Source organism: Scyliorhinus torazame, chromosome 8, assembly GCF_047496885.1.
Source record: "Scyliorhinus torazame isolate Kashiwa2021f chromosome 8, sScyTor2.1, whole genome shotgun sequence".
NCBI classification, from domain to species: Eukaryota; Metazoa; Chordata; class Chondrichthyes; order Carcharhiniformes; family Scyliorhinidae; genus Scyliorhinus; species Scyliorhinus torazame.
The window spans coordinates 62,493,808-62,516,640 of record NC_092714.1 but is presented as its reverse complement, the minus strand read 5'-3'; the positions used below and the strand labels follow the sequence as shown (position 1 = coordinate 62,516,640).

Here is a 22,833-nt window from a genome sequence, read left to right as displayed (position 1 = left end):
AATTAAATCACCTACCTTACCGGCGGGACAAGGCGGCGTGGGCGGGCTCCGGGGTCCTGGGGGGGGGCGCGGGGCGATCTGGCCCCGGGGGGGTGCCCCCACGATGGCCTGGCCCGCGATCGGGGCCCACCGATCCACGGGCGGGCCTGTGCCGTGGGGGCACTCTTTCACTTCCGCCTCCGCCACGGTCTCCACCATGGCGGAGGCGGAAGAGACTCCCTCCACTGCGCATGCGTGGGAAACTGTCAGCGGCCGCTGATGCTCCCGCGCATGCGCCGCCCCGAGATGTCATTTCCGCGCCAGCGGGCGGGGCAACAAAGGCCGTTTCCGCCAGCTGGCGGGGCGGAAATTCCTCCGGCATTGGCCTAGCCTCTCAATGTTGGGGCTCGCCCCCCCAAAGATGCGGAGCATTCCGCACCTTTGGGGCGGCGCGATGCCCGTCTGATTGGCGCCGTTTTGGGCGCCAGTCGGCGGACATCGCGCCATTTCGGGAGAATTTCGCCCCAGGTGTGGACGGCGCCGGGGGGGAACCCGCCGTCTTGGCCTGGCCGCTCGGCCCATCCGGGCCTGAGAATAGCGGGGGTGACGGAGAATCGCCATTTTGGGTGTCTCCGGCGATTCACCGGCCCGCCGCCCGCGGAACTCGACGGGGCCGTTCCCGCCACTTGGGAGAATCGCGGGAGGGCGTTGGACCGGCGTCCCGGGAAATTTTGGCGGCCCAGGCGATTCTCCCAACCGGCGCGGGAGTGGAGAATCTCGCCCAGAGAATCCAGCCCTATAACTGCCTGGCCCACTCTGGAGAGCCTATATGAAAGCCACAGGTATAGTAGTGTTGGAGCAGCAACCCTAAAATTATGTTTACTTTGCTGGCAATCTGCCTGAGGTCTAGTTCAAATGAAGCCCAAAGCCCAATTCTAACCAACACTGGCCCACATCTGTTCCAATGCAGAGATTGTCCCAGCACTGGGATTCTCCCTGCACCAAGTTCACATTGACAAACCAGCACTATCCGGATTCTAGCCATATGAATTGTATTTCCCTCAACCCAAAACATTCCATAAATGTGCAGATGGCTCGAGACAATTAAAAATAAAATAAATCCAGTCTTACTGTTACAAAGTCAACCTTCTTTTCTGATGTTTTGGAAATTTTAAATGGCAGCCATCTGAGCTAGAAGCAAAATAAAATAATTTATGAGACATTTTATTTCAAACTTTGGAATATGCACTACAAATGTCCTGCCCACAACTCCACTGTCGTTCGGGCAATGAGTTATTATTCTATTTGACAATTGTAAAAGATCTATGTGAACGTGCAACTTGTGTACAATATTTTGCAGTAATGTACTTACATAATATATTAAAAATCTTATATCTTCCATCACTTTTTGTCAATAAAATGTGACATTTAAAAGAGATCTGAATTATGTCTTGTCCAATTTCTCCTACTTTCTAACCATACTTCACCTGCAAACTACATAGTCTTGACTCCAAGAGTAATCTGGTGGAATGGTTCACTTCTCTATTGTAGAACCTGCTAGATTTACATACCATCAACAAAATGAAATTAAAATTGGATACTTCCTACAAATGAAAGGGTGAACAACAAAGACCACCCGTGTAAACCAGTCCTTCCTCCCTGTGAAACAAAATGCTCCTTAAAATGCCCGATAGCCAAAAATGAGTTAATAAGAAATTTTAATTTAGTTTGCTCAATATACCATAGATCCCTTTTGACATCCTAGATTTTGCATACATCTGATTGAACTGTACCTTAGACTATTGAACAAGTTCATTAAAAAGTAACAGAGAAGTGATTGCAACATACAATGCAGTAGGTTATAATAATTCACAGGACATACTTAGTCCACCTTGAATGCACATTTGTTTCCAAAGATTGTTTATTCATAAAATTTATAAAAGTATATCACATGACCATTCAAAGTGGATATTACATCAAATACAACCAAATCAGTTTCTTCCAAGTCTAATTAAGGCCAAAAGAAACTGTAAAAATTCTTTGATTCTATGATCGAGGGTTCAGTAAGTGTCAGAAGCTTCCATCTAACAAACCTATATTTCACCTCCCATTGTCGTATTGAACCAAAGAACAAAGCACGCAGCAACAGGAACTGGCTGTGGTGTCATCAACCCAGATGGCACTGCAATTACCCATTATTAACTCATGAAAATCAATTGGTTTGCCCCAGCCAGTTTCTCCTGTTCTGTTAAAGCACTGGCACAATGAAATGCTTAGCTCTGAGACCTGGGGCATCAATTCAAACAAATCTGGTTTTCATCCCATGTGTCAAAAAGATTGAACGTGCATCTTTGACAACATCTTGGTACAATGCACAATATGCAAGACATTTTGTTTTATAAGATAGATTGTACCTTATTAAAACAGCTACAAATCTTTTAAAAATGTTGTCCAAACATTTTTATGTGTACATAAATGCAACTCCATGAAGATATTTTGTTACCTGGTTGGGATCGGGGCCAATTTCATCCCAACTGTAGGATAAGTTTCCCTGGGGTATGGGAGCGAAAGGCTTGTGAATGACTGAAGGTAAAATACGATAAAGCCAACTGGAAAGAAAAGGATAGAAAGAAACTAAGTAAAAGATGAATTAGCCTGGCTTACGGACAGGTCTCCCTGCACGAGCAGCTAAGGGAATGGATGATGCCAAATTTTGCAATGGGACTCCCTGCCTTTAATTTTAATAAACCGCTGGGATACAAAAACAGCTCAAGAAAACATGACCTGTCACATGCTGCATGGGAGATTCTAAACTTAATGAGAGCAGTCTTTAAAGGGCTGTTCACTCTTTTGATGACAAGTTGTGCTGGTAGAAGAAAAGTGGATTAATTGTTCATTAAATTTGGGCACTAGTAGTCTATTTCACTGCAAATATTTGAGGTACTCCCACTGGAGGTGTGCCGTGGGTGGTATGGTGGCACAGTGGTTGGCACTGCTGCCTCACAGTGCCAGGGACCCAGGTTCAATTCTGGCCTTGGGTGACTGTCTGTGTGGAGTTTCCACTTCCTTCCCCTGTCTGCGTGGGTTTCCTCTGGGTGCTCCGGTTTCCTCCCACAGTCCAAAGATGTGCAAGTTAGGCCATGCTAATTGCGACTTAGTATCCAAAAGTTTAGGTGGGTTTACTGGGTTATGGGGAAAGGGTTGGGGCATGGACCTGGATAGGGTGCTCTTTTTAAGGGTCGGTGCAGACTCAATGGGCCGAATGGCCTTCTTCTGCACTGTAGTGATTCTATGAAAGGAATGCAGCCTAAGTTGGGCTGAAAGTTTGCCTCGAGTAAAAACATAATTGCAAGCTGAAGGGAGGCAGGTGATTGCCTAAACCAATGCAGTCACCATGGATCCTTGCACCTGACTTCAAATGAGGAAAAGGCTTGTAAGTATTAAGAAGCAGGAAGAGGTGAATGTGTTCCTCCCCTTTACATACATTTCTTGTTAAACTCATCAAGGTTTACACAAACTGAAGTTGAAAGCTCCCACACCTTTTGTGAGGTACCGCTGCAAGTACTATATTCAGATCAAAATGGATCTTTCACTATGCTTAACTGAATAGTATCATACAATTGCTACAGTGGCTATTTGGCCCATTGAGTCTGCACCAACCCTCTGAAAGAGCACCCTACCTAGGTTCAATCCCCCATCCTATCTTTGTAACCCCATCTAGGGGCAATTGAGCATGGTTAGCTCAGTGGGCTAGCCAGCTGGCTTGTAATGCAGAACAAGGCCAGCAGTGCGGGTTCAATTCCTGTACTGGCTGAGAATTCTGAATTCTCCCTCTGTGTACCCGAACAGGCGCCGGAATGTGGCGTCTAGGGGCTTTTCACAGTAACTTCATTGCAGTGTTAATGTAAGCCTACTTGTGACAATAAAGATTATTTATTTATTTATGACCAATCCACCTAACCTGCACATCTTTGGACTGTGGGAGGAAACTGGAGCACCCAAAGGAAACCCATGCAGTCATGGGAAGAATGTGCAAACTCCACACAGTCACCCGAGGTCGGAATCTAACCTGGGTCTTTGGCGCTGTGAGGCAGCAGTGCTAGCCACTGTGCCCCCCCCCCCACAAAATTCTTTTCACCCATTGGTGGTGGTGGACATGGAATAAACATGAGGCTCTTCTCTGCTATTAAGAAGATTTTTCAGAAGGATCTCCGTCATTAAGGCAGAGATTCATCCTGATCTCCTAAGAGCCATCGCCCCAGTGTTCCTTCTCATTTCCAAACATTTTAAAAATCTGCTTTTTAATAATAGAATTAGCCTCCCCCCCATAACTAAGAAGGTGTTGTCAAAACTCTATTTTATTCCTTTCCAGACTGAATTTCCTTTGGATGAATTTCATCAACATGTTTGATAAATTAAATATTGAATTAGCAAAATTGGTTTTGAAACACGTTTCCACATTATTTTGACTCTGTCTTCTGAACCTACTACTGACAATAAATATTATTATTACTTAACTCTCATCCTTCAGTTCAACAATGAGGATCTAGCTGAAATATTGCCAACCTAACAAAACACAATTACAGTTTTATAATTACAATGGCTCAGAATGATTCATTCATAATAGTTTCATTCACTACTTAAATACCTCTTCGGGCTCTCGAACTTGCTTTGGAAGCGTCACTAATTAATGTACTGGCACTGTTGCACGATTTATGGTTGCTTCACCATTTGATCATTTGGAGTTTTGGAATCTACCGTTTTGATTTTTGTAGTTTTATGATGACCACATAGGAAAGTTAATGGATCTTATTTTTTCAGATGGCATAACGCATGGAGTAAGTAATATTCTCAATTTTACCATAAGATTAACATTACCTCCTCTTATTGCTGTATCTTGGACAAGTGAAGGCTGAACCAGAGAGCTGTTCAGCATACAACCCATATGGAGCAACCTGTGGATTATTCTGAAATGTAAAACAAAATGCAGAAATGTTATTATTTAGTTGTTTGCTTGGGAAGATCATTCTCTTTATTGCTACTATTAACAATTGGAAATTGTTACATCATTCCTGACCAATCAAAAGTGACCCTTTCATGTTCAACTCATGGCCAAACAATTGATATGAATCGGTAACCCCTCTCCTGCACACTCCAGAATGTTCTGAACTTTCAAACGTACAAACGCACGAGTTAGGAGCAGGAATAGGCCACTCAGGCTCTCGAGACTGCTCCGCCATTCAATGAGATTACAACTGATCTGATTGTAACCTCGCACTTGTCCCTCGATAGCCGTTCACCCCCTTACTTATCAAGAATCTCTCCAGCTCTGCCTTTAAAATATTCCAAGACGCCGCTTTCAATACCTTTCGAGGAAGAGAGTTCCAAGAACTCATTACCCTCGGAGAGAACAGAATTCTCCTAATTTCTGTCTTAAATGGGGATCCCTAAAACTAGGCATCATTAATGTCGTATGCCTCTGTTAGGTCTCCACTCATTTCACACCTCACACGCATTTCCAGCAGAACAATTATTGGGTGCAGGAAAGTCCTTTGTGAAACAGGCTGGAGCTTCAATTTGAATATTCAAATAGTGTTCCAATGGTGTCACCTTGATGCTTATGGAATTTCCTTCAAATTGCAGCAGGACATTCAATTTTCTTTTTGATTTTTTGCATGTCAAAGTGTGCGCTTGAAATCACAAGCAGTTAGAATACCCGGGTATTATACACAATATTAAAATGAGATTGATCACAGATATGGACATGGGGTCAGTGTCCCTGATGTTCTGACAGGGTACAATTCCAATACTCCCCCACTTCAGAAACAAAAGCAGAAAATGCTGAAGATACTCAACAGGTCAGTCAACATCCGTGCGGAAAGAGAGCTTTCAGTTGAACTTTCCTGGATAGATCACGATTTTGATGCCTTAGAGTCATAGAATCCCTACAGTGCAGAAGGAGGCCATTCAGCCCATAAAGTCTGCACCGATGCTTCGAAAGAACCCTCCCAGCCAGGCCCACTCCTTCACCCTATCCCCGCAACCCCACTTAATCTTTGGACTAAAGGGCAATCGAGTGTGGCCAATTCACCCAGCCTGCACATCTTTGGACTGTGGGAGGAAACTGGAGCACCCGGGGGAAACCCACGCAGACACAGGGAGAAAGTGCAAACTCCACACAGACAGCCACCCGAGGCTGGAATCGAACCCATGTCCCTGTGCTGTGATGCAGGAGTGCTAACCATTGTGCCACCATGCTGCCCATTAGGCAGCATGAATCCTGGGTCGGAAAACTGGAAGAGGCCATGGTGGAATGTCATATTTGATCTTCCTGGAAGCAATCAATAAAGAAGTCACATCCAGGTGTTCAGCCCAATTAGAGACAGCGGCCAGATTTTGCCATCAAGAGGTTCAATCAGTGGGCGATGTCTGGCCATGAGCAGGTGCAGCATGGAGGCACCTTCAGTGGAAGGGAAGCAGCTGGCATTGTGGCAGGGCAAGTATTAGTGGAGACATTAATCTGCATGTAGTGGCAGCAAGGGTATGCCTGCTGTCTGGGGATAGACCCCATTTGTGAATAACTGCCAGAAAATATACGTATTTTGTATTCGTTCATGGGACGTGGGTGTTGCAGACTGTGCCACCATTTATCCCTAATTGCCCTTGAGGGGGCAGTTAAGAGTCAACCACATTGCTGTGGGTCTGGAGTCACATGTAGGCCAGACCAGGTAAGGACGGCAGATTCCCTTCCCTAAAGGACATTAGTGAATGAAATGGGTTTTTATGACAATCGGCAATGGCTGCATGGTCATCATTAGACTTTTAATTCCAGATTTTAATTGAATTCAAATGTCACCATCTGCAGTGGTGGGATTCGAACCCGGATCCCCAGAGCATAACCCTGGGTTTCTGGTTCACCAGTCCAGTGACAATGCCACTATGCCACCACCTCCCCAAGAGAGTTGTAGCCTGGATCTTTCGTTCTGAAGCTGTCTATGATCCATTTTCGACTTGTGTCACAGCAGAGGGTGAATGCACATCTGGAAAAAAACTGAAGATGAATGGCTCATCAAGATGCTTCAGTGTTTTCCTGCTGCCGCCAGATTGTTGAACCCGATAGTTTGCTTCCGGGAAAATAATTCGGAGGCGGGAACATACTGGGGAGTCGTCCTGACACACATGTTTTCAAATTTCCTCATAGCGCCTCCATTGCCACCTTAATGGCTTAATGGACCTGCACATTCAGTCCTTCAATTCTATTTCTCTTTCCATAGATGCTGCCTGACCTGCTGAATATTTCCAGAACATTTGTGTTTTTATTTCAGATTTCAGGAACTTGCAGTATTTTACTTTTGCATTACAGCCCCATTTCTAGTTGAGTAAACACACAACTAGAAAGGCTGTGTTGGGCAATGAACAGAGATGTATAATTTATTCCACATTAGCCACTTGGTTTGCAACGTTTTCTGACTTTCCTAAAGAGTCAGAATAAAGATAACAAAAAAGCCCAAACTTCCTCGTGGCCCAACATGTTATCTATTGTAAAGGGAATTTCAGGTTCCAGGAACTATCTATTAAAACACTTCTGGAACCTAGCATTAATTCATTCTTATCATCCCACATGCACGGTAAAGAAAAATTTCACTGGCAGTGCATATTAAAGATTCAGGCGTGTGTTGTCTAGTATTTTCTGTGCATTGATTTTATTGGAGAAGCCTGAGCAGCATCTGCCCAGTTGACAAAGCACACTGCTGTAGTTAATATAGAAATTGATATATATTGTATTTTATATCTGGTGGAGTAAGGTTTTTAATACCTTGGGTTAAGGTATCAAGACTATGTCTGCTAAAGCTGTAATTAAGAAGTCATAAAAAGTGAAGTCACCATGGTTTCTAACCATTTACTTGTTTACATATAGAGGGCTAATGGAACATTGTTATGATTGTTGGAGATTCCCTGGAGAGTAGATAATTTATGAGGGGTTGTATTTAGTCCTAGCTAAGCAAGTCATGTGACATCTTAGTGCAATACAGATTATGTAATTAATGGAAGGAGTCAGGGCTGTCTGGAACTTTGCAGTTTGCCATAGGATTTGAGTCTGGCAAGACCGATAATTTAAAATTGTACAGCAGTTTTGCCAAAATGCTGCTAGGTTGAGCAGAAATGTAATGGTTCTGCTCCTGAAATTGTCTCTCTCTCTCAGAAAGTCTCTGCACAACTAATCAAATAATCTGTTTGTTAATGTTATTTATAAGTGGCATTGGAACTGTATTCAGTTGCTTAATTATAGTTAGCAGCATGTATATTTTCCTTGTGTTTAAGAACAATTTAACTGATCATTCTAATGCTATTTTATTTTACGTTAATGTGGATAATTGGGCAGGGTTATTACTCCTGGGGTGAAGTATCCTTTCTTCACAGATTTACACATTTAAAAAAAATTGTTTGGGGTTCTTGTCCAGTATCCTAACAAATGTTGGGGTCTGATCTTACATCGGGAGAAAATTGGGGGCTCTTTACCATGATTACAGAGTGTATAAAGTTTAATTCTAACAGGACTAGACAGGGTAGATGCAGGAAAGATGTTCCCAATGGTGGGAACAAGGGGTCACAATCTGCGATAACAGGGTGGACCATTTAGGACAGGTTAGGAGAAATCTCTTTACCCAGAGAAAGGTGAGCGTGTGGAATTTGTTCCCATAGGAAGTAGTTGAGTTCAAAATATTGTATGTTTTCAAGAAGCAGGTAGATATAACATTTTGGGCGAAGGGGATCAAAGGATATGGGGGAAAAGCGGGATTAGGCTGTTGAGTTGGATGATTAGCCATGACCATAATGAATGGCAAGCAGGCTCAAATCCTTCTGTTCCTATTTTCTATTTTTTAATAATTCATAGTTTATTTTAGGATTATTGAACTTAAAGACATCAGGGGCGTCATTCTCCAACACCCCAGAGGGTCGGAGAATGGCCGTTGGCCGCCGTGAATCCCGCCCCCGCCGGTTGCCGAAGTCTCCGAAGGGAGAAAAGTCGGCGGGGCGTTAATGTCGCCGCTGCCGCGGAGAATGTCACGGGTCTGCGCAAGGCAGCCGATTTTCGGCCTGCCGATATTCTCCCTTCCGGATGGGCCGAAGTCCCATCGACGTGATGACCGTTCACGTCGACGTAAATTAAACCTCCTTTTCATCGGCGTGACCCGGTGCTCCGGGCTCACGCCGACCAGCGTGGAGGTGAATGACGGCCAGGGGGGTTGGCTCTGGGCAGGCGATGGCGTGGTCGCAGTCTGAATGCATGAGGAGAGGTGTGTCTCGGCTTGTGTGTGTGTGTGTGTGTGTGCGGCGGGGGGGGGGGGGGGGGTGGTTAGAGTAGGCAGGGCTCCGGGGGTGTGCCAGGAGGGGGTCCGTGCCGGGGAGGTGGATGGGGGTCCGTGCCGGGGTGGAGGTTGGGGGGGGTTCCGTGCCGTGCCGGGGTGGAGGTTGGGGGGGGTCCGTGTTGGGGTGGAGGTTGGGGGGGGGGTCCGTGCCGGGGTGGAGCTTGGGGGGGGTCCGTGCCGGGGTGGAGGTTGGGGGGGGGGTCCATGCCGTGCCGGGGTGGAGGTTGGGGGGGGGGTCCGTGCTGGGGTGGAGGTTGGGGGGGGGGTCCGTGCCGTGCCGGGGTGGAGGTTGGGGGGGGGTCCGTGCCGTGTTGGGGTGGAGGTCGGGGGGGGGTCCGTGCCGGGGTGGAGGTTGGGGGGGGGTCCGTGCTGGGGTGGAGGTTGGGGGCGGGGTCCGTGCCGGGGTGGAGGTTGGGGGGGTGTCCGTGCCGTGCCGGGGTGGAGGTTGGGGGGGGTCCGTGCCGTGCCGGGGTGGAGGTTGGGGGGGCGGGTCCGTGCTGGGGTGGAGGATGGGGGGGGAGGTCCGTGCCGGGGTGGAGGTTCGAGGGGGGGTCCGTGCCGTGCCGGGGTGGAGGTTGGGGGGGGACCGTGCTGGGGTGGAGGTTGGGGGGGGGTCCGTGCCGGGGTGGAGGTTGGGAGGGGGTCCGTGCCGGGGTGGAGGTTGGTGGGGGTCCGTGCCGTGCCGGGGTGGAGGTTGGGGGGGGGTCCGTGCCGTGCCGGGGTGGAGGTTCGAGGGGGGTCCGTGCCGTGCCGGGGTGGAGGTTGGGGGGGGTCCGTGCCGGGGTGGAGGTTGGGGGGGGGACCGTGCTGGGGTGGAGGTTGGGGGGGGGGGTCCGTGCCGGGGTGGAGGTTGGGGGGGGGTCCGTGCCGGGGTGGAGGTTGGTGGGGGTCCGTGCCGTGCCGGGGTGGAGGTTGGGGGGGGGGTCCGTGCCGGGGTGGAGGTTGGTGGGGGGGTCCGAGCCGTGCCGGGGTGGAGGTTGGGGGGGGTCCGTGGCCGGGGTGGAAGTTGGGGGGGGGTCCGTGCTGGGGTGGAGGTTGGGGGGGGGTCCGTGCCGAGGAGGGGGATGGGAGGGCAAGTGAGTTGGTCCACCTGGCCAGGTGCCAGCCTCCAACAGTTGGACCCATGCGGTCCATGCCACCTGGCTGGGGGGGAGGAGGGGATATGGGCAATGATGACATGTCGTCGTTCCCCTCCCCCCCACCAGGCCGTCATGTTTTCAGATCATCCAGCGATGTTGGCCGCCGTGGTGGCAGCCGCTCATGTCTATGTTGCCCTGGATGAGGAGGAGGAGGAGGAGGAGGAGCGTGCCAGAGAGGCGGCGCAGGCTGCCGCAGAGGGGCAGGCGGCAGCCGCCCAGGCTGGAGGGACACCTGACCGACAGGACGAGGAGGGGGAGGAGGACATCGCGGCCCCACAGCAACGGAGGCACCCGAGGGCGCCCCGTGTGTACCGGCCCAGGCAGTCATACCAGGACCTCACGGACCGGGAATGCAGGAGGAGACTCCGGATGAGCCGGGAAACCGTGGCACACATCTGCCACCTGCTGGCACACCTGTCACCGCGTGGCACTGGCGGGGGACACCCTCTCCCCGTGTCCGTCAAGGTTACGGTGGCCCTGAACTTTTATGCAACGGGGTCATTCCAGGCAACGAGTGGGGACCTGTCCAGCATATCGCAGACATCGGTGCACCGGTGCATCCGGGCAGTGACAGATGCCCTATATGCCATGGCGCACCGCTACATCCGCTTCCCCGTGGACCGGGCCAGCCAAGATGCCCGGGCCGTGGGCTTCTCTGCCGTGGCCGGGTTCCCCATGGTCCAGGGCGCGATCGATGGGATGCACGTCGCAGTGCGGCCACCTGCAGATAACAGGGCCGTGTTCACTAATAGGAAGGGGACCTATTCGATGAACGTACAGGTGGTCTGCGACCACCGCATGATGATCCTGCACGTCTGCGCCCGTCACCCAGGCAGTGTACACGACTCATTCGTGTTGTCGCGGTCATCCATCCCCGGCATGTACGAGGGACGCCATCCCCGGCTGAGGGGCTGGTTGCTGGGCGACAGGGGCTACCCATTGCGATCGTGGCTGATGACGCCTATACGGAGGCCACGCAATGAGGCGGAGAACCGCTACAATGATGCCCATGTAGCGACAAGGGGAGTGATCGAGAGGTGCTTTGGCGTGCTGAAGATGCGTTTCAGGTGCCTGGACCTCTCTGGGGGCGCCCTCCAGTATCGGTCAGATAGGGTCGGCCGCATCATTTGTGGTGTGCTGCGTCCTGCACAACATAGCCCAGCAGAGGGGCGATGTGCCGCAGGCAGAGGAGGGCGGAGTGGAGGAGCAGCAGGAAGAGGCCCAGTCCTCCCCAGATGAGGGGGGTGGGGGCAATGGTCAGGGCAGACGGGGTAGACACAGGCGGGTGGCTGTCCACCGTTACCGGCTGGCCCAGCGGGCACGGGACAGACTGATAGACGCCCGCTTCACTGACTAGATGGGCGTGGGAATCGGGTAGTATGGCCACAGACCGCACACCATGTCAACAGCCGACCACCCACACCCCCCACCCATCCACCCACCCAGCACCCTCACCCCCCTCCCCAACCCCACCCACCCCACCCGCATGCACACCACCCCCCCCCCCCATTGCCGATCCACCTGCGGCACAACGGGCCGGGCTCACACAGTTGCGGGTGGACGCGTGTCTATCGCAGGCCATGGAGGATGATGACAACCCGCCCTGCGGTGAGCTCCTGGCTCTACATCGTTGGACTATGTCTAACCCATGGCCACAGTACCACCATCCACCTGGACCATCCCTGCATGCGGCTGTGACACTGCAGCGCACGGTCCCGTCCTCTGCCCGGGGGATGTTGATGGCGGCCCAGGGGGAAGGAGGCAGACTCACCTGGGGCTGAGGTAAGACCACCCCTCACACACACACTTGCGCTCAACGTACATGACACCCCCGCACACTTTGGACAGAGCACAAAGGCAGCTTCGGTAGGTGTAACATTGACTTTAATAACCAAAGGAGTTCATGCACGTGCCCTAGCCCCTAAAACTCATCTGTGCCCTGCACCCATGCCAACTTACTCAGTGTCTAATTGTTTGGCCTTACGGGCCCTTTGACTACGTCTACGTGGTTCCCCAGACGGTACAGCAGAACTGGAGGTGGACTCCTGTGATTCCTGCCCTCTGACACTGGATCCCTTTGGCGGCCGTTTCCTGGGGCGTCCTGGCCTAGATGGGCCAGGCTGCGGCCCGGGCGACTGGGATGGCGAGCTGCCAGCCTGTCCTGCCCGTTGCCCACCCGATGCACCTGGGACGGAAGGGGGGGAGTCCGAGGTGTCGCGGTGTACCGGGACCTCCCCTACAGAGGGAGCCGGGACGGACCACACCACCTCCTCCTCCCTCGGGGTGCCCGATGGCCCCCAGGCCTCTACATGGGTGGGGGATGCGAACGGACTGGCCATCCGACGCCCCCCCGACATCTGGCGCTGCCAATCCTGGAGGCCCGTGCTGGTATCGACAGGGGTCTGCAGGTTTGCAGCCATGGAGCCCAGGGGGTTGGCAAACCCTGTCTGTGACAGTGCGACGCCGGCTCGCACATGGCCACTGGCGCCGATGCCCTCAGCGATGGCCTGCAGAGACTTGGCCATGGCCTGCTGAGACTGGGCCATGGCCTGCAGAGACTAGGCTATTGTGTTGAGCGCCTCTGCCATCTGGCACTGGCACTGGCTCATGGCCTCCTGTGAGAGGGCAGCCATTTCCTGGGCCACAGACGCCGCCTGCACGGAAGGCCCCAGGCCTCGCAAACCGTTCCCCATGTCTGACACCGTCGCACCCATTGCCTCCACCGCGGACGCCACCCGTGCGGTGTCGGCCTGGGTGGCACGCATGACCGGCACCACTCCCAGCTCCTGGACGCGGGTGGACTCCTCCACCTGCGACCGCAGCCGCCGCAAGCCGCCCGTCACCCTCTTCGCTCGTCTCCGGGTCGGTGGTTGCATCGGATCTATGTGTGGGTGTGGTAACTGCAGGAACCCGGGATCCATCTGGGTGGCAGATGTTCGCTTGGGCTGGGCTGCCCTCCGACCGCCCGGTCCCTCTGCTGCTCCTACCTCCACCTGCTGTACCGGGACGGCTGTGTTGTGCGCACCAGTGAGTGTACCAGACGCCTCATCACTAAAGTGCCCAACCGTGGTGAGTGTTTCTGCGATGGTGGAGGGTGTTGGTGACGGCAGTGGCGTTGTGTCGTGCTCTTCGTCCCACTCTGAGTCCATGGCACTTTGGGGTGGGGGTTCGTCTCCACCCATCCACTCTGAGTCACTGTCCGGTATTTCGTCTTCCTGGGTAGTGCTGTCCCGGGTAGGGGTGTCCTGGGTAGTGGTGTCCTGGGTAGTGGTGTCCTGGGTAGTGGTGTCCTGGGTAGTGGTGTCCTGGCTCGGATGTGACGGGGGCCTGTGGCTGCCCCCCTCGTCGCTGGGTGGTCGCTCCCGCACGTGACGGGGGTGTCGTCTCCCTGTTGCTCCAGGTCTCTCCGTCTCCCGTGGTGTGCGAGGGGCATCCTGCGGGCGTCGCATGCTGGAGGGTCCGGGTCTCTCCGTCTCCCGTGGTCTCCGAGGGGCATCCTGCGGGCGTCGCATACTGGAGGGTCCGGGTCTCTCCGTCTCCCGTGGTTTCCGAGGGGCATCCTGCGGGCGTCGCATGCTGGAGGGTCCGGGTCTCTCAGTCTCCCGTGGTCTCCGAGGGGCATCCTGCGGGCGTCGCAAGCTGGAGGGTGCGGGTCTCTCCGTCTCCTGTGGCCTCCGAGGGGCATCCTGCGGGCGTCGCATGGTGGAGGGTGCGGGTCTCTCCGTCTCCTGTGGTCTCCGAGGGGCATCCTGCGGGCGTCGCATGCTGGAGGGTGCGGGTCTCTCCGTCTCATGTGGTCTCCGAGGGGCATCCTGCGGGCGTCGCATGCTGGAGGGTGCGGGTCTCTCCGTCTCCTGTGGTCTCCGAGGGGCATCCTGCGGGCGTCGCATGTTGGAGGGTGCGGGTCTCTCCGTCTCCTGTGCTCTCCGAGGGGCATCCTGCGGGCGGTCTGCATCTGCGGGGATGGGTGCCTGGACGTTTGGTCCTGCGATACACAATGAAGCATGCATGGTTAGACATCAGGCAGTGATCAGGTGATACGGGGAGGGGGATATAGGGGAGGGGGGATATGGGGACGGGCTGTCGGTGGCTCACTCGCTAGTACGCCCCCGACCTCTGCATCAGCAACCTCCCGGTCCTCAGGTCCGCCAGCCAGTTCCAGGGCCCTTTCCTCGTGTACGGTCAGTGGCCTCTCATCAGCGGGCCCTCCTCCAGTCCTCACATGCTCCCTATTGTTGTGTGTGCGCTTCTCCTGTGGGGGGGGGGGGCAGGGGTAAAAGGCAACAGTGTTAGGCAGGTATATGAATGCACGCCATCGGTTGCGCGTGCATTGCAGAGATTAAGGTTAGGGCTGGATTCACTTGGGGATATGGGGGATATGGGGGAGGGGGGGATATGGGGGAGGGGGGATATGGGGGATATGGGAGAGGGGGGATATGGGGGAGGGGGGATATGGGGGATATGGGGGAGGGGGGATATGGGGGATATGGGGAGGGGGGATATGGCGGAGGGGGGATATGGGGGATATGGGGGAGGGGGGATATGGGGGAGGGGGGATATGGGGGAGGGGGATATGGGGGGATATGGGGGATATGGGGGAGGGGGGATATGGGGAATATGGGGGAGGGGGGATATGGGGGAGGGGGGATATGGGGGAGGGGGGATATGGGGATATGGGGGAGGGGGGATATGGGGGAGGGGGGATATGGGGGATATGGGGGAGGGGGGATATGGGGGGTATGGGGAGGGGGGATATGGGGAGGGGGGGAATATGGGGGATATGGGGGAGGGGGGATATGGGGGAGGGGATATGGGGGAGGGGGATATGGGGGATATGGGGGAGGGGGGATATGGGGGATATGGGGGAGGGGGATATGGGGATATGGGGGAGGGGGGATATGGGGGAGGGGGGATATGGGGGATATGGGGGAGGTGGGATATGGGGGAGGGGGATATGGGGGATATGGGGGAGGGGGATATGGGGGAGGGGGGATATGGGGGAGGGGGGATATGGGGGATATGGGGGAGGGGGGATATGGGGAGGGGGGATATGGGGGATATGGGGGAGGGGGGATATGGGGAGGGGGGATATGGGGGATATGGGAGAGGGGGGATATGGGGGAAATGGGGGAGGGTGGATATGGGGGAGGGGGGATATGGGGGAGGCTCACCCTGCCTGCTCTGACGAGGTTGTTCACCTTCTTGTGGCACTGGGTGCCTGTCCGTGGTGTCAGGGCCACAGCGGTGACGGCCTCTGCCACTTCCCTCCACAGACGCCGGCTGTGGCGTGGGGCAACTCTGCGGCCGTGCCCGGGATACAGGGCGTCCCTCCTCTGCTCCACCGCGTCCAGGAGCGCCTCCACATCGCGTGACTCGAACCTCGGGGCTGAGCGACGGCCAGCCATCCAGTCGGGTGTTGCGGTCGGGTGTTCCGGTTGGGTGGGGGGGAGCAGCGCGGCCTTATGAGCCGTCACGCCGTGCAGCACGTATGACGCTGCACGGCGTGAGCCACTGCGCAAGCGCGGATCCCGTTACGTCGCTGCTAGCCCATTTCGGGCCGGAGACTATTGACCCATTTTTCCGACGTGACGCAAGTCGGATTTGCGCCGTTCTTTGCGCCGATCGGCGGACTTTCCGCCGATAACGGAGAATTTCGCCCCATGTGTGAGGAACTGTTGCTTTCTTTCAGGCGTATAGCATTTAAATGGGGAGTGACTGGTAAAATGGCACTACCTGTGGCTAAGAGGTTCCAGGGTGTGAAAGAGATCACTCTGCTTGGTTAAAACAAAGCTTTTGGATTTGGCGGTCAAGCTGCAGTTGACTTTACCTGAAGGGGTGAGGAAGGTAGAATAATTGGAATTCGCTAAAATGCAATTACAAATGGAAAGGTTGCAACATGATAAAAAGGTGAGACAGCTTTATTTGGAATGAAAAGATAGAGAGCGAGTAGAAATGGCAGAAGTAAAGGAAAGAGAGTGGCAATGGAAGAAGAGAAGGAAAGAGAGAGTGTGGCAATTCAGAAGCAGAAGAAAAAGAGAGAGAATTTGAACTTTGGAAAATGGAACTGCAAGGAAATTATAAACTTAAAAGGTTGCCATTAAATGCAGGTGTTGAGGAAAGTCTAGGGGACGGAGAAACCCCTCTTTGTCAAAAGCTTTGTGGCAATATGTTTTAAATATACTCAAGCACTGCCAAGATTTGACGAGAAAAATGTGGACGTTTTTTTCTCTCATTTGAGAAAGTAGCTAAACAATTGCATTGGCCAAAAACACGTGGGAATTGTTGGTTCAAACTAAGTTGGTAGGTAGAGTTAATGAATGTTTGCATCATTACCAGAGGAGGCACCTAGGGATTATGATGAGGTGAGAAAAGCCATCTTAAGTGCATGTGAATTAGTGCCAGAAGCCTACAGACAGGAGTTTAGAAATTTAAGGAAATAACCAGGTCAGACGTATATAGAATTTGAAAGAATCAAACAAAATAATTTTGATAGGTGGATAAGAGCATTAAAAATAGACCAAACCTAGGAAGGTCTTCGGGAAATGATTAGTTTGGAGGAATTTAAAACGTCACTTTTGGCAGTAGTGAGAATTCATGTAGCAGAGCAAAGGGTTAAAACTACTAGCCAGGCAGCGGAAATGGCAGATGATTTTGAATTAGTTCATAAATCAAGGTTTGGTTTTCAACATTAATTTCAATTTGTGAAGGATAGAAACTGGATAAATGAGAAATCCACAGGTGGTCAAGGCAAAGGAGGTCTAGTTGGAGATATTAAAGAAAAATTATGAGGGTGGAATAGATATAAGAAAACTTAAACGCTTCATTTTAGTTAGGTTGGGCACACAAAGTCGCAGTGTTGGTGGCTTAAGAAAAATATTGGCAAAACAGACTCTTTAAAACAGGATAAGCCAGTGAGATTCATTAAAGTGGCAAAGGAAGCCAAGGTTACAGCTGAAGAGGTGCAAAATTGTACAGCTGGTTCAGAGGTTGGTTGATAAGAAGGTGCCATAACTTTTTAAAGATTTTAATTGTGAGGGTAAGGTTTACTCATGTGTATAAGGAGGAGTAGGTAAGGAGGTTAAGATCTTAAAAGATACAAGACCAATTCAATCTTTAATGGTGAGAGATAAGGTGATATGTAGTTCAGAAGGAGCATTGCAAGAAAAGATAGTAAAATGTAGGATTATTGGTGAAGTGGGTAGTACAAAGCGAAGGCGAGCAGTATCTCCAGCAGCAGCGCACCCCTCCCCGATGAACTCAATGCATTCTATGTTAGGTTCGAGCAGGAAACCCACAATCCACTGTCGAGTGCCCCAGCAGCCCATAACACATCCATACCCACCATCACAGCTTCCAAAGTCAGATTGGCCTTCCTGAAAGTGAGCCCTCGGAAGGTGACGGGACCGGATGGGATCCCTGGTCTGTGCACTCAGAGCCTGCGCGGACCAGCTGGCAGATGTGTCCGTGGGCATCTTTAACCTGTCCCTACTCAGCTCCGAGGTCCCCACCTGCTTTAAGAAGACCAGCATCATACTGGTGCCAAAGAAGAACTAGGCAACGTGCCTCAATGACAACGATTCGGTTGCCAGACTATGGCTGCAATGTCATCAAACTTGTAGATTGAGTTAGAACCAAATTTTGCCTTGCAGTCGTAATGAAGTGTTTTCAGAGGTTGGTCATGAAGTGCATCACCTTCATACTCCCAGTACGCCTAGATCCACTGCAATTCGCATGGTTAGCAGCATCAAATTCCTAGGGGTACACATCTCCAAAAATCTGTCCTGGTCCACCCACATCGACGCTACCACCAAGAAATCACAACAGCGCCTATACTTCCTCAGGAAACTAAGGAAATTTGGCATGTCCACATTAACCCTTGCCAACTTTTACAGATGCACCATAGAAAGCATCCTATCGGGCTGCATCACAGCCTGGTATGGCAACTGCTCGACCTAAGACCGCAAGAAAATTCAGAGAGTTGTAAACACCGCCCAGTCCATCACACAAACCTGCCTCCCATCCATTGACTCCATCTACACCTCCCTCTGCCTGGGGAAAGCGGGCAGCATAATCAAAGACCCCTCCCACCCAACTTATTCTCTCTTCCAACTTCTTCCATCGGGCAGGAGATACAGAAGTCTGAGAACACGCACGAACAGACTCAAAAACAGCTTCTTCCCCGCTGTTACCAGACTCCTAAACAACCCTCTTACGGACTGACCTGATTAACATTACACCCCTGTATGCTTCACCCGATGCCGGTGTTATGTAGTTACATTGTGTACCTTGTGTTGCCCTGTTATGTATTTTATTTTATTTTCATGTACTTAATGATGTGCTGAACTGTTCGCAAAAAAATATTTTTCAATGTACCTCGGTACACGTGACAATAAACAAATCCAATCAGCAGGTTGAGTGGTTTACTCCTCCTCCTTTCTTATGTTCTGGTTAAGCTTAGTGCAGGCAAAACACAGGTGTGAGAATTGTACCATACCTGACCCTTTGGTAAGGACCCAGGACAGCCTGGATCTTCTGAAGAAAACTCATTGCCAAATCCTGACATGTACTGGAAAAGAACAGAAAGCAAACAGTCAGTAATATGCCATTTCAGTATTCTGGTAAAGCAACTGATGAAATTGGCTATAAAAGTGCATCAAATATTACTGATTAGGTGATGGCTTTGTTTGGTTCTTGGAATGATTTTTATACAAACATCTAATAAAAATATTTTTTTAAATTTCAAAACAAGACTTTGAATATTCCAGGCATAAATGTACATAGTGAAAGATGTTGGGGCTGGATTCTCCGATTCTGTGGCTATCACCAAGAGGCCGGCGCTACCCCCGCACCGATGCTCTGCCCGTTGGGGGCTAACAGCCGTGCCACATAGAGCCCCCGGCTTTACCTGCCGATACGGGCGCAAATGGCCGGGTCCGTGGCCGCGCACTGCGGCGTCTGCGGCGGCCACGCCATACAACATGGCGCCGGCCGCGGCCTGCCAAATACTGCCTACATGTAACCCCTCTCATCACCGCTGGACCACCCCCCACAAGTCCCCCCGCCAAAGCCCCCCCTGCCAGCGGAAAGGCTCCCCCCCCCCCCCGACTGTGGCAGCGCTGGACACAGTCCGCAGCCACCTCGCCAGGTTCACGAAAGTTGGGAGGACACGTGTCCCACGCCATCAGGAAGACGCCCCATCAGGGGCGGAGAATCGGGGAGGGCCTCAGGAGGCTCAAATGGAATACCAGATTTGACCAGTTGGGCTGAATGACTTGTTTCTGTGCTGTGGACTCTTTGCTAAGAAATTCTATATATCGGAGTTGGGCTCTTTGAAGGTCTTTTTACATTTTCATGAATGAATGGGAAAGGCAAAAGTGTAGGATAAAGGTTACTACCAGAGCGAGTAAAAGAATGAGAACTAAACAAAGATACAAGGATGTAAATGAAAACTGAACATTGAATGTTAGTTCAAAAACCAAAATGAGAACTGAAAACTGAGTGTTAGTTCAAAAACTATGGGCGTCATTCTCCGACCCCCCAGCGGGGCGGAGAATGGCCGTTGGCCGCCGTGAATCCCGCCCCCGCCGGTTGCCGAAGTCTCCGGTACCGGATATTCGGCGGGGGCGGGAATTGGGCCGCGCCGGTTGGCGGGCCCCCCCGCTGGATTCTCCGGCCTCGAAGTCCCGCCGATAAATTGCCTGTCCTGCCGGCGTAAATTAGAGTACCTATTTACCGGCGGGACAAGGCGCGTGGGAGGGCTCCGGGGTCCTGGGGGGGGGGCGCGGGGCGATCTGACCCCGGGGTGGGCCCCCACGGTGGCCTGGCCCGCAATCGGGGCCCACCGATCCGCGGGCAGGCCTGTGCCGTGGGGGGCACTCTTTCCCTTCCGCCACCGCAACGGTCTCCTCCATGGCGGAGGAAGAAGAGACTCTCCCCACTGCGCATGCGCGGGAAACTGTCAGCGGCCGCTGACGCTCCCGCGCATGCGCCGCCCCGACATGTCATTTCCGCGCCAGCTGGCGGGGCAACAAAGGCCGTTTCCGCCAGCTGGCGGGGTGGAAATCCCTCCGCCGCCGGCCTAGCCCCTCAATGTTGGGGCTCGGCCCCCAAAGATGCGGAGCATTCTGCACCTTTGGGGCGGCGCGGTGCCCGTCTGATTGGCGCCGTTTTGGGCGCCAGTCGGCGGACATCGCGCCGTTTGGGGAGAAGTTCGCCCATATGTCTTCAAATTTCTAAGAAACTGCTTCAATTCTATTTACCAGTTCCAGCAACATGTGTTAGAAGAGTTCACCTCACTGGTAGAGGGGGTGAAGGTGCATTTAAAAAGATGGGATGCCCTTCTGTTATCATTGGCAGGAAAGGTTCAGGTGGTTAAAATGAACATCCTTCCAGGGTTCTTTGTTGTATTTCGGAGCCTGCCTATTTTTCTGCCTAAGGCGAATTTTAGTAGATTTAGCAAACTGATCTCGACCTTTGTGTGGGCGGGTAAGACCGCCCCCCTGGGTTTGATGGGCATTTCTACAGAAAGAGGGAGACGGTCGTGAGGGGGTTGGCATGACCTAATGTAATGAATTATTACTGGGTGGCAAAAATTGAGAAGGGCAGGGCTGGGTCATGGATTCAGGGTCGGCTTGGGGACGGATGGAGGATGCTTCTTGTGTTTGAGGGCACTGGTGACTGCTCGCCAGTTCTCGTCAGCCAAGTAATCTTTGAGCCCAGTAGTAACAGCCTCTCTGAGAATATGGAACCTATTTAGACAGCATTTTAAGCTGGAATCTATGTCGTTAATGGCGCCAATCTGTAGGAACCGAGATTTATTCTGGCGGGAATGGGCTTGTCGCATAGATCCTAGGAGAAGGAGGGGTTAGAGAGGTTTAGGGATTTGTTTGTGGAGGGTAGGTTTGTTGGGCTGGAAGAGTGGGTGGAGAAATTCCAGTTTCCAGGGGGTATTGGGTTTAAATATCTATAGGTATGGAACTTTGTTTGGAAAGAACTCCCTTCATTTCCTCGGTTGCCCCACCTTTCTCTGATGGATAAGGTCGAGTCTTTGGATGAGATAGTGGAATGGGGGATTTCTGATATTTGTGGGCAGTTGGTGGAAAGAAGAGGGCTTAACTGGAGGAAACAAAGGTAAAATGGGAGGAAGAATTCTGTTTTTGAGGGGGTGATGTGGAGCGAGATTTTACATAGGGTTAATTCTACCTCTTATGTACAGAACTGAGTTTGATTCAGTTTAAAGTGGTGCATAGGGCACATATGACCAGGGCTCAGATGAGTGGATGCTTTCCGGGGGTGGAGGATAGATGAGAGTGTTGTCCAAGGGAGCTGGCGAACCACTCGCATAAGCTTTGGTCCTGCCCTAAGTTGGGTGATTTCTGGGATTGGTTGGTGGGGCTATTGTTACAAAAGTTGTATAAAATTGATTGCCTTGTCTGTATGTTGTAAAATTGAAAATTTCCTGAATAAAAATATTTTATTAAAAAAATGTTTGAGGTGGACAATGTGGTATATATGAAGAATTTTGGTGCTGGCCCAAATTGGATCCATAAGACCATAAGACATAGGAGCAGAATTAGGCCAATCGGCCCATCGAGCCTGCTCCGCCATTCAATCATGGCTGATATGTTCTCATCCCCATTCTCCTGCCTTCTCCCCGTAACCCATGATCCCCTTATTAATCATGAACCTATCTATCTCTGTCTTAAAGACACTCAGTGATTTGGCCTCCACAGCCTTCTGCGGCAAAGAGTTCCACAGATTCACCAGCCTCTGGCTGAAGAAATTCCTCCTCATCTCTATTTTAAAGGATCGTCCCTTTAGTCTGAGATGGTATCTTTTGGTTCTAGTTTCTCCTACAATTGGAAACATCCTCTCCATGTCCACTCTATCCAGGCCTCGCAGAATCCTGTAAGTTTCAATAAGACCCCCCCCTCATCCTTCTAAACTCCAACGAGTACAGACCCAGAGTCTTCATCCGTTTCTCATACGAGAAGTTCTTCATTCCAGGGATCACTGTTGTGAACCTCCTCTGGACCCTTTCCAAGGCCAGCACATCCTTCCTTAGATACGGGGCCCAAGACTGCGCACAATACTCCAAATGGGGCCTGACCAGAGCCTTATACAGCCTCAGAAATTCATCCCTGGTCTTGTATTCTAGCCCTCTTGACATGAATGCTAAATTGCATTTGCCTTCTTAACTGCCGACTGAACCTGCACGTTAACCTTTAGAGAATTGTGAACAACGACTCCCAAGTCCCTTTGTACTTGTGATTTCCTTAGCATTTTCCCATTTAGAAAATAGTCTCCGCCTAAATTCCTCCTTCCAAAGGGCATAACCTCACACG

General features: G+C 51.9%; 1 protein-coding gene across 2 annotated transcripts in view; it reads right to left on the bottom strand.

Moving 5' to 3' along the window:
* hgd (homogentisate 1,2-dioxygenase) overlaps window positions 1–22,833 on the bottom strand; it is an 81,420-nt gene that overhangs the window by 50,817 nt on the left and 7,770 nt on the right. For both annotated transcript variants that reach the window (XM_072513718.1, XM_072513717.1), the window contains exons 2-5: window positions 18,984–19,055; window positions 4,858–4,946; window positions 2,483–2,588; window positions 1,111–1,170 (exon numbers count right to left, since the gene is read on the bottom strand). In XM_072513718.1, coding sequence (XP_072369819.1) covers window positions 1,111–1,170; window positions 2,483–2,588; window positions 4,858–4,946; window positions 18,984–19,055 — 327 coding nt within the window. The remainder of the gene's footprint in view (window positions 1–1,110; window positions 1,171–2,482; window positions 2,589–4,857; window positions 4,947–18,983; window positions 19,056–22,833) is intronic.